Raw genomic sequence first — 12,756 nt, forward strand, 5'->3', positions numbered from 1 at the left:
AGAAAGAGAAAGAGAAAGAGAAAGAGAAAGAGAAAGAGAAAGAGAAAGAGAAAGAGAAAGAGAGAAGAGAGAAGAGAGAAGAGAGAAGAGAGAAGAGGCAAGAGGCAAGAAAGGAAAACCTGTCAATGTCCATCTCCAGAAGGACCAGTCTATACCTGCGATGTTTGTGGTAGACGCTGTGGGTCCTGCATTGGACTCTACAGCCGTTGGACAATGCTTTGTGAACGTGCCAATGAAGGGAAGAGATTCCTCGAAAACGACTCACGCCATCGTATGTGTACCTCCCGACATCAAAGGTAAGCATCAGCCATGTCTCGCTCGGCTGAACCGCATGATCCACAAGAAACAAAGGGGAGTCTACCACCCACGCATCTGGTCATGCCAATGCAAATCGATGAAACCAGAAGGCACATTGTGATCAGGAACTTAAATGAAAATGTGGAGTGTGCCGAGCACTCCGATCTGATCTGCAATGGATATAAAAATCCTGTGCATGCGCAGACCAAAGCGTCACTTCCTCCTTGGAGCTGCCTATCCAGATTTAGTGTGTATTTTCTCTCTACTAAAGGCACCTTTTTGTATAAAAAATGAAAACATTTAAACGCAACTTGAGACGTATACTCTAACCCCATGGCCAAAGCACATAGTCCAACACAACTGTTCCATGAGCATACACATGCACCTCACCCCGAAGGCTGAAGCACATGATCAATCAAAACACCTGTATCCTAACCCTGAAAGGCCAGAATTCATGGGCATACAATTGGACCCCTCCTCCATAGGAGTGAGTCCCCACGACTTCAACACCATGCTATCCTAATATTGGGCCTTTACCCTCATTAGGATCGTCTACCGTTTAATATCTAACCAATGATGACCACAATCATCTGTTAAATACATGTCGTACCTCCCGACATCAAAGGTAAGCATTTTTTTTTATAGCTTTATCACTTTGGAGTAGTTTGTCTATATGTTAAGTTTGATTTGAAAGCATCATGACATAAGCTCAGATGGCATGAAAATGTGAAAACTTTGGTGGGGGGATGCATACTTTTTCAGGCCACTGTATAATAACAATTTATTCGGTGTGAAATCGCAGGCATCCAAGTGTTAACTTTCCGCTGTACAAATACACCGCCTAACAACCACGGAAGAGACTGGTTCCTATTCCTTCAGGCAAATAAATAAATCAAAACTGAAAGTGAAAAAGCAAAACAAATGCTTCTTTATGATTGACACTTTGCATAAATATTTAAATGTTACAACAAACAAATGAATGGATTTATTCCTTTTTGGAATGTCAGTAGGAAGTTTTTGCTGAATGAAATAGTAACTTTTAAAATAAAGGGTTAAATAAATGCACACAAGTGTTATATTAGTTTTTACACTTGTTGTATCGACGTAACTTGTTTTTCATAACTGACACCTTCCTGCTGTCTTACAGCTTCCATAATGCCGGGCTGGAAGTGACATTCGTGCATGGCAATTGGTCCACATTTTGGGTGAAGGCGGCATCATCGTGGATTTGCATCGTTCTTTACGCTTGGACCCTTGTAGCACCGATTTGCTGTTCGACACGTGAATTCAGGGCCTAGACCGAGAGTCCTGGTGGGAAGATGGGATGTTTATCGATGCCTTATTTCCCCCTCTGAAACCTTTAAACCAGTTTAACTTTACAAGGATCCTTCCACATTTGTATTTTTTTTTTAATTCAGTTTGTTGTTGTTTATGCATGAATCTTTGAATAAGTGTATTGTTCTCGCAATTGATCATTTCTGATCATCTTTTATCAAGAGTTGTTTCCTTTCAACAAAGTTGCATCCTGTATCATCTGACGGATGTGTACTGTGTATGGAATGTCATCTTGGAATTTCACTTTTTTATGTTACCTGGTATAAACTCTTTCGAACATTTTGGCAGCACAACAATACACGGAGACAACTTTGATACCGACTTGATCACGGATATTTGATGCTTAGTAATGTCCCCGCTTTTGCTGCTGTACAAATGTCATGGGAGAGGTAGAGAGGGCATTTGGTATAATTTTATGCTTTTCTGTACACACAGGTGTTCTGCAGATATCGTTTAGACTTTAGCTTTCTTGAATTGCTGCTTTTTCTTAACTTTCAACGACAGTACTAAAACACTGGGAATTTTTTCACTCGCCGTTTATAGAAATCCCTAAAATCCATTCCCTCAGGGGTTCGATTCTTGATCCCACACTCTTTGCCATAAAATCCACACTCTTGAGCCCAAACATTGGAAAAGTTGTGTTGGACTGAATGGTTTTAATTTATTATTTTTATTCCTTTTAGATATCTTACTCATATCATCTTTGGATGATTGTGAAAAGGTGGAAAACCTTTTTCTCTGGGCGGCGGAGTGCCGAGGGAGGGCGTTGGGGTTTCCAGAAGGTCAAATAACCATCTTAGTAGAAATATATGGTATTTTGAGAGTTTATACATATTTACACTTTCCATTATATTGCACCTAAATTGTTTGTATTTTAAAGTAAATTGTTTATTTTAATGCAAACGATTTAGGGTATGTCTAAGTTAATCGTCACTTGATGTGCAGGGAATTTAGGACAAGAGTAAAAGATTGGTACTTTGTATATCAATTGATTTTACTTTTTACGATACTAGTTAGCAGTTATTTATTAAGTATATGCAAACCAACCATGTGCCAGGTTTTCTACAACAAGGTTTTATTCCTAATAAAATCACCCTCCATGATCTATGGGACCAGACAAAACCTTTTTTTCATCAAAATTTGAGGTAAAAACGTAAATGAGCACCCTCATATGATAGTTTTATTATTGCTTTCATGGCCAACATGCAACAAAACATTCCACAAATCATTCAACAAAATATACAACAAAACATTCAACAAAACATTCCACAAATCATTCAACAAAATATACAACAAAACATTCAACAAAATATACAACAAAACATTCCACAAATCATTCAACAAAATATGCAACAAAACATTCCACAAATCATTCCACAAACATTCAATAAAACAATCAACAAAACATTCAACAAAACATTCCACAAACATTCAACAATACATTCCACAAACAATCAACAATACATTCCACAAACAATCAACAAAACATTCCAGAAAACATTCAACAATACAAACATTCAACAAAACATTCAACAACACAAACAACAAAACATTCCACAAATCATTCAACAAAACGTTCAACAAATCATTCAACAAAATATACAACAAAACATGCAACAAAACATTCCACAAATCATTCAACAAAACATTCCACAAATCATTCAACAAAATATACAACAAAACATTCCACAAATCATTCAACAAAATATACAACAAAACATACCACAAATCATTCCACAAACATTCAATAAAACAATCAACAAAACATTCAACAAAACATTCCACAAACATTCAACAAGACATTCAACAAAACATTCCACAAACAATCAACAATACATTCCACAAACGATCAACAAAACATTCAACAAAACATTCAACAATACAAACATTCAACAAAACATTCAACAACACAAACCACAAAACATTCCACAAACAATCAACAATACATTCCACAAACAATCAACAATACATTCCACAAACAATCAACAATACATTCCACAAACAATCACCAAAACATTCAACAAAACATTTCACAAAACATTCAACAATACAAACATTCAACAAAACATTCAACAACACAAACAACAAAACATTCCACAAATCGTTCAACAAATCGTTCAACAAATCATTCAACAATACATTCCACAAACAATCAACAATACATTCCACAAACAATCAACAAAACATTCCAGAAAACATTCAACAATACAAACATTCAACAAAACATTCAACAACACAAACAACAAAACATTCCACAAATCATTCAACAAAACGTTGAACAAATCATTCAACAAAATATACAACAAAACATGCAACAAAACATTCCACAAATCATTCAACAAAACATTCCACAAATCATTCAACAAAATATACAACAAAACATTCCACAAATCATTCAACAAAATATACAACAAAACATACCACAAATCATTCCACAAACATTCAATAAAACAATCAACAAAACATTCAACAAAACATTCCACAAACATTCAACAAGACATTCAACAAAACATTCCACAAACAATCAACAATACATTCCACAAACAATCAACAATACATTCCACAAACGATCAACAAAACATTCAACAAAACATTCAACAATACAAACATTCAACAAAACATTCAACAACACAAACAACAAAACATTCCACAAATCGTTCAACAAATCATTCAACAAAATATACAACAAAACATTCCACAAATCATTCAACAAAACATTCAACAAATCATTCAACAAAACATTCAACAAAACATTCCACAAACAATCAACAATACATTCCACAAACAATCAACAATACATTCCACAAACAATCAACAATACATTCCACAAACAATCAACAATACATTCCACAAACAATCAACAAAACATTCAACAAAACATTCAACAACACAAACAACAAAACATTCCACAAATCATTCAACAAAACATTCAACAAATCATTCAACAAAATATACAACAAAACATTCCACAAACCATTCAACAAAACAATCAACAAAACATTCAACAAAACGTTCCACAAACATTCAACAAAACATTCCACAAACAATCAACAAAACATTCCACAAACAATCAACAAAACATTCAACAAAACATTCCACAAAACATTCAACAAAACATTCCACAAATCATTCAACAAAACATTCAACAAATCATTCAACAAAACATTCAACAAAACATTCAAAAAAACATTCCACAAACAATCAACAAAACATTCAACAAAACATTCCACAAAACATTCAACAAAACATTCCACAAATCATTCAACAAAACATTCAACAAATCATTCAACAAAACATTCAACAAAACATTCAAAAAAAACATTTCACAAATCGTTCAACAAAACATTCCACAAACGTTCAACAAAACATTCCACAAACAATCAAAAAAACATTACACAAAACATTCAACAAAACATTCCACAAATCATTCAACAAAACGTTCATAATTCAAATATAAACCTATCCACCCCCTCCACGACCACTACCTTTCTGGGGAGACCATTCCTTGCTTTATCCCTTCTCCAGAAAGACCACTTATCTAAAACCTATCCTAACTCTTTTTTTTTTTTACCCTCAAGCTATGGCCCCTGGTCATAACATTGTCCACTCTGCTGAAAAACTCCACCTGACCTAACTTGTCCACACCCTGCGTTGTCATATACGTCTTTATCATGTCCCCTTTTCCATGTCCACACCCTGCATTGTCATATACGTGATACATCTTTATCCTGTCCCCTTGTAATCGCGTCCTTTCCATGTATACAGTCCTGTCTCCTTCAAACACACTTCATGTCTTCCTGGAGCTAATCCTGGAATCGATCTAGTAGCTTGACGTTGTACCCAGTTTACATTCCCTCCCGACATCATGTCATGCTACCCAATTGATTTTTTGGGGGGGTTTTTTTGTATACAGAATCGAGGTTCGTGTAAGAGCGAACACATTGAATATGAAAACATGCACAGCCACATAAACATACAATGAAGGGAGCGGGAGACAAGAGGGGGAGAGAGAGGGAAGCACACAAGCACAACAACAGAGAACAGAGACATCGGGAGATCTGTGGAATGGGGAGGGCTGGGAGAGGAATGAGGAGTGCACGGTATAAAGCAAATGAACACTATGAGGAATTTCAGGAAAGAAGTCGGAGATTGAAAGAGGCGGATTTGGGGTATTTTAACGGGGTAGAAAAGATCAAGGTTTTGGATGGGGGGGGGGGGGGGGGGGAGATAAGGGATGGTGGTGAACAACTGTTTTAAATACCTGGAGGGAGGAGTGGGATTGAAGAGTGTGGGGGAGTTTGTTCCAGAGGCGGGAGAAAAGAGGAGTGAAGGTGAGCAGAGAGCCTAGATTTTGGCAGTTTAACCATAAGAGTGTTGCTGGCAGATCTTGTGCGACCTGTAGGAATATTTGGGGGACAAAGCACAGAGAGAGAGAGAGCTGGGGGAGCAAGGCTGGAGAGGAGTTGGTAGAAGACAGAAAGACCACCAACCTGCCTGCGGTGAGTAAGTGAGAGGCCCTCGGAGTTAGCTTCATCGCGGGAGATTCCAATGATTCTGAAAGCTTTGGTTTCAACAGCGTGAAGCCGAGCGAGGTGTGAGGCAGGAGCACCAGCCCAGAGGGGAGAACATTATTCCATTGAGCTGTGGATGAAAGCCTTGTATGTAGTGAGGAGCTCAGGTGTACCAAGGAAGGACTTCGCACGACGGATGATGCCCAGTCGGCGACTGACTTTGCAGGCCAGCTTGGAAATGTGGTTTTCCCAGGAAAGATGGCAGATAGTGAGACCCAAGAGATTGAGTGACAGAACATCTTCAAGAGGATTGTTCAGAAAGTAGATGGGAGGGTTGTCCAGTCGGTCTTTTTGAAAAGACAGTGAGAGTGTGAGATTTGTCAGGATTGAAAGACATGTTCCACTTGTTTGACCAGTTTGTGATTTTGTCAAGGTCTGCAGAAAGTGAAGAGGCTGCAGACAGCCGATCTGAGGGATGAGGAATGGAGCGGCAGAGAGTGGAGTCATCAGCAAAGAGATAGAGAGGATTTTCCAGAGAGTCGGAGAGATCAGTGATGAAGACCAGATAAAGCACAGGCCCCAGAACACTACCTTGGGAACTCCAGCCTGAACAGGAAGGGGAGATTTGAGAATTCCATCAGGGCAACACGTTGACTGCGACCGGAGAGGAAGTCCACAAGCCATGTGTGGAGGTTTCTATGGATACCATAGGAGGAGAGTTTGGTGAGCAGAGCTGGGTGCCAGATCTTATCGAATGCACGAGATTTGTCGAGGGTGGTGGCTCTGATTTCCTGTTTGGCATTGAGGACCTCCATCCATAGTTGAGACAGAAGTAGCATGTCCAGAGTAGAGTGACCTGGTCTGAATCCAAATTGATGATCCGAGATCAAGCCATTGGAGAAGAGGAAGGATTTGATGTCAGAAGCGATGATGGATTCCATGACCTTGCTGATTATTGGCAGCAGGCTGATTGTCTGTAGTTGCAAGGATCTGTTTTTGCACCTTTTTCTGTAAAGCGGTGATGTTGGCTGATTTCCAAGCTGATGGCAGATGACCTTGAGCAAAAGAGAGGGTGAAGAGAACAGAGAGAGGGTGTGATAGAGCGGCAGAGCAGGATTTTATGACAAGTGGGCTGATGCTGTCTGGTCCAGTTGCAGAATCATCGTCGACATTTGACAGAAACTTCTCCACCTTGTCAGGAGAGAAGGATACAGAGTCCAGGAGCAGCTGGGTACTACTGGGTAAGGTGGGAACAGTGAGAGATGGGTTCGGGACACAAGATTTTGAGGTAAACACAGAGTTGAGGCATTCGGCTTTGTCACGTGCGGTGTCAGCTGTGTAGCCGTTTGAGGTAAAGGAGGGGATGGAAGCGGAACAAACACCAGAAACAGATTTGACCAGATACCGCCAGGATTTGGAAGAGGGAGCCAGGTTTGAGAGTTCAGTCTTGAGAGTAGAGAGATCGTGTTTCCTGGTCTCCTTAAGGTAGACACACTTGTTCCGAGGTTTATGAAAGGAACTGAGATTGCCTTCATTTGGATTAGCCTTCCATGAGGAGATGGCAAGTTGTTTCAGCGCAACTGCCTCACCACAAGATTCCGTGTACCATGGATGGGAGGAAGGGCAAGACAACTGGAGACGAGATGCGATAAATCTGTGCATGAGAGAAGAGCAATTTACTTTGGAAGAATTCTCAGGATGAGTTGTCAGAGGTGGTAGAGATGGGAGACTAGTTCAGATGATTTATGGCTGCTTGAAGACCGTGCCAGTTGGCCGGAGTGAAATGCCAGACTCGTCGACGCTGAGGAGGCTCCCTGAGAATGATCAGAGAGATGTCCACTTCAACAAGGAAATGATCAGATGAACCGATTGGAGCAGAAGAAGAGCAGCAGACATTTGCAGGGAAGTTAGTCATAACCAAGTCTAGAAGAGAAGATTCTCCATTGACTGAGATCCGGGTCGGGAAATTGACAGATTGTGTCAGTCCCAGTGAGTCGCAGAAGTCGTTTGCTGAGATGCCATGGCTGGTGAGAGAGGTACCCACACCCAGCCAGCTGGCATGATGACAGTTGAAGTCGCCACATATGAGGAAGAGAGAGTTGGGATGAATGTATACTTGTTACCCTGCGCTCGCGAAGCAAAATCGAGGTTAAGCATTCAGCTACGTACGTGTCTGCAGTCGTTAGTGTGCCGTGTCTACATTTTAAAAATTCATTTTCTCGGCAACCGTTGGTGCGATTGACATGACATTTTCACCATAGGAAGGCCTCCTGCAGAATATTTCAATGAATATTATGACGTCATAGGTCACGTGGTACGGACGCCATCTTGGAAAAACGTTACACCTGTATATCTCCCAAACCACCACATGGGAAAAACTGAACCATGGTCATTGTCAAGTACTCCTCTTGGGGAATAAGATATGTTAATAATGATGTCATTGGTATTTTAATATGACATCATAATTCGACAAGTACAACGCTTGATTCGATCAGTGTGAATTTTTTTGCTCTGCAATTCTTGGTCTGATTGACACGAAATTTTCACCATAGGAGGGCCTCCTCCTGTATTATATTTTAATGATTATTATGATGTCATAGGTCACGTGGTACAGGCGCTATTTTGGAAAAAATTTGCACCTCTATATCTCTGAAACCACTCCATGGAAAAAATTAAGACCTGGCTCATTGTCACCGACTCCCCATGGGGAATAAGATATGTTAATGATGTCATTGGTGCCTTCGTTATGACGTCATAATTCGACAAATACAACACATCCATCCGATCATTATTTTAAAATTTTCAGCAACTGTTGGTCTGATGGACACGACATTTTCACCATAGGAGGTCCTCATCCTTTAGAATATTTTAATGATAATCATGACGTCATAGGTCATGTGGTACAGGTGCTTTCTTGGAAAAACTGAAAAACGTTGCACCTCTATATCTCCAAAACCGCTGCATGGAAAAAATTGAAATGTGGCTCATTGTAAATAACTCCATATGGGGAATAGGTGTTGTTAACAATGACGTCATTGGTGCCATAATTATGACGTCATAAATCGACAGGACAACACAGCCTGATCAGTTTGAAATTTATTGAGCATGATCCCTGCAACAATTATATTAGAGAATATAAATTTATGATGTCATCACTCATGTGGTCTGCCAGCCATATTAGATCAAAGAAAAAAAAAAGTTCAAAAACAGAAGAGTTGGCTCACACCAAGTTGACTGCGCAGGGTAAGTATTTATGAACACCATCTAATTGGTCCATGTTGTCAGACAGCGAGATGTAAATGGATTCATCACTGTTTGGAGGATGGTACAACACACATATGAACAAAAGGTGGGAGCGGAGAGGAAGCCGGAGCCAGAGGTACTCCTTGGGGTGGGGTGGAGAGAGGGCAGTGCAAGGAGAGTGAGGAAGAGAGTTTTTTTTATAAAGATGGCAACCCCACCACCAGGATGAGGGTGTAACCAGGAAGAGATAATATTAATACGCATTGCGTAGAGTGAGAGCTTCGTCGACAATAGTCAGTCGATCGAGTACGCAGCCCTCGCAAACATCTGTAGGAGGAGGCCTAGCTAGGCTAGGTTGTTTGATCTAGAAAATTCAAATTAATTTTATTGAATGGATAGATTGGGATAGAATGCAGGACTTACCTACTGTGGGCTATATAGTCTAGACTTCTAGTCGACTGGACCAGGTACGTAGGTCCGACTGGCAGGTACGTACTGAAATCGGTGTACCTGGCTCAAATGAAGTCGGTGTAGCTGGCGGAAAACTGAAACCGGTGTAGCTGGTGGAAAAAAGAAGTCGGTGTAGCTGGCGGAAAAAAGAAGTCGGTGTAGCTGGCATAAATGATGAGCGGTTTTGAATTCAAAATCCGTTCTGTACAGTACTGTATTGTAATTTATTGATTTTAATCACCAGGTGAAAATAATTATTTATCGGTCGCGCCAGACCAAAGCAAGATCACGTGAGCAAGATGGCGGATCATGAAAGGGACAAGATGGCGGATCATGGAAGGGACAAGATGGCGGATCATGGAAGGGACATTTCAAATGACAACATTAAATTTTGTTCCCAAGGGAATGGGGAAAAATTTGAAATTTTTTTTTGTGAAATAAAAAATATATATTTTGTGAAATTTGAAATGAAAGTGAAATTTTGAATGGATTTACATATACATGCAATTGCCATAGAGGTTCACTTACGAAGCTCTCTATTAAGAGAGTTAAAGCATTTTGACATTACCAATTACGCACAGTTTTGGTCCTCTGTAATCAATGGAAACAAAGGGAAAATGTGTGACCTTTTTTTAAATGATGGTCAAACAAGATTTCGGTGCTCAAATTAACTAAATATTAAAACTACATGTGGATAAATATATTAACTAATACATTGAATTGGTTTCATAACGATATAAACTTGCCTTCAATTAACAAACAATTGTGGGAGGAGTGAGGAGTGGTTGGGCAGTGGGGGACGGGAGTGAGGCGTGGTTAGGCAGTGGGGGGGAGGGAGTGAGGAGTGGTTAAGCAGTGGGGTGACGTGGGGGGGGGGGGGGGTGAGGAGTGGTTAGGCAGTGGGGGGTGGGGGGGGAGTGAGGGGAGGGTGGGTGGGGGGGGAGTGAGGGGTGGGTGGGTGGGGGGGGAGTGAGGGGTGGGTGGGGGGGAGTGAGGGGTGGGTGGGGGGGGGGAGTGAAGGGTGGGTGGGGGGGGGAAGTGAAGGGTGGGTGGGTGGGCGGGGGGGGGAGTGAGGAGTGGTTAGGCAGTGGGGTGACGTGGGGGGGGAGTGAGGAGTGGTTAGGCAGTGAGGGGTGGGGGGGGGAGTGAGGGGTGGGTGGGGAGTGAAGGGTGGGTGGGTGGGGGGGGGGAGTGAGGGGCGGGTGGGTGAGGGGGGAGTGAGGAGTGGGTGGGTGGGGGGGAGTGAGGGGTGGGTGGGTGGGGGGGAGTGAGGGGTGGGTGGGTGGGGGGGAGTGAGGGGTGGGTGGGTGGGGGTGAGTGAGGGGTGGGTGGGTGGGTGGGTGTGGGTGAGGGTAGGTGAGGGTAATAATAATAATAATAATGCATTTATTTTATATAGCGCTTTTGAGGAAGCCCAAAGACGCTTTGACAGAGTGCAAAACATAATGCATAGCAAAACATAAAAACAATTGCAAAAAAAGAAGAATCAATAGGGAAATATTCAAAGCACAAAGGAGGGAGAAGGAGAGGAGATAGTCAGGGGTTAGATGCTGTGGGTTAAATGTTGAATGCAGTGTTGAACAGGTGGGTCTTGAGTGATGTTTTGAATGTGGTGAGTGAGGAGGAGTCTCTGATGGTGTGAGGTAGCGAGTTCCAGAGGGTGGGAGCAGCGATGGAGAAGGCCCTGTCCCCCCAGGATCTAAATTTGGTCCGGATGGGGGGGGGGGGGGGGTCAGGAGGTTGGTACCAGCAGAGCGGAGGTTGCGGGTGGGAGTGTGTCTGGAGAGGAAGTCAGCCAGCCAGGTAGGATGGGGCCAGGTTATGGAGGGCTTTGTAGGTCAAGAGGAGGATTTTGTACTGGATTCTCTGGGAGATGGGGAGCCAGTGAAGCTTGTAAAGGACGGGGGGTGATGTGGTCACGGGTCCGGGAATGGGTGAGTAGACGGGCAGCGGAGTTCTGAATGTATTGGAGTTTATTGGTGATTGTTGAGGGTGAACCATAGAGGAGGCTATTGCAGTAGTCCAGACGGGAAGTGATGAAGGCGTGGATGAGGGTTTCTGCAGCCACGGAGGAGAGGGATGGACGGAGACGGGCGATGTTTTTCAGGTGAAAGAAGGCTGTCTTTGTGATCTGTTTCGTGTATTTGTCGAAGGAGAGGGTTTGGTCAAAGATGATGCCAAGATTCCGGATGTGAGGGGAGGTGGATACTGGGAAACCGTCGATGTTGAGGGCAAAGTTATGGGTGGACTTGGTGAGCGTTTTTGGGCCAATGATGATTATTTCAGATTTATCACAGTTAAGTTTGAGGAAGTTGATTTGAAGCCAGGATTTTATTTCAGTGATGCAGTTTGTCAGGATAGAGTGGGTGGCGGTGGAGATGGACTTGGTGGAGATGAAAAGCTGGATGTCATCGGCGAAGCAGTGGAATTGGAGACCATGACGGCGGATTAAGTGACCGAGGGGGGGACAGGTAAAGGATGAAGAGGAGGGGGCCAAGAACTGAACCTTGGGGGACACCTTGGGGGAGGGGAGCAGTGGGGGATTTGCAGTTATTGATGGAGATGAACTGACGTCTGTCAGAGAGGTATGATTTAATCCAAGAGAGGGCAGTGCCGGTAATGTTAAAGGTGGTTTCAAGTCGGGTGAGGAGGATGGTGTGATCGATGGTGTCAAAGGCGGCGCTGAGGTCGAGGAGGATGAGAATGTTGAGGTTGCCAGCGTCAGAGGAGAGGAGAAGGTCGTTGGTGATTTTGAGGAGAGCAGTTTCAGTACTGTGGTTGGAGCGGAATCCGGATGGAATGTTTCATACAGGTTATTGGCAGAGAGGTGATGTTTGAGTTGAGTGGCTACAGCGCGTTCCAAAACCTTTGACAGAAAGGGTAGGATGGAGATGGGTCTGAAGTTATTTAGGGTGTCAGG

At 42.4% G+C, this 12,756-nt stretch overlaps 1 protein-coding gene across 1 annotated transcript in view; it reads left to right on the top strand.

Annotated features, from left to right (window-relative positions):
• LOC137422088 (serine incorporator 5) overlaps positions 1-2,737 on the top strand; it is an 80,652-nt gene extending 77,915 nt beyond the window's left edge. The window contains exon 12 of the mRNA XM_068108837.2: positions 1,445-2,737. Coding sequence (XP_067964938.2) covers positions 1,445-1,595 — 151 coding nt within the window. The 3' untranslated portion in view covers positions 1,596-2,737. The remainder of the gene's footprint in view (positions 1-1,444) is intronic.
• Positions 2,738-12,756: the final 10,019 nt, after the last annotated feature.

The sequence above is a fragment of the Myxine glutinosa genome, chromosome 2 (genome assembly GCF_964187855.1).
Source record: "Myxine glutinosa chromosome 2, kmMyxGlut1.1, whole genome shotgun sequence".
Classification (NCBI taxonomy): Eukaryota; Metazoa; Chordata; class Myxini; order Myxiniformes; family Myxinidae; genus Myxine; species Myxine glutinosa.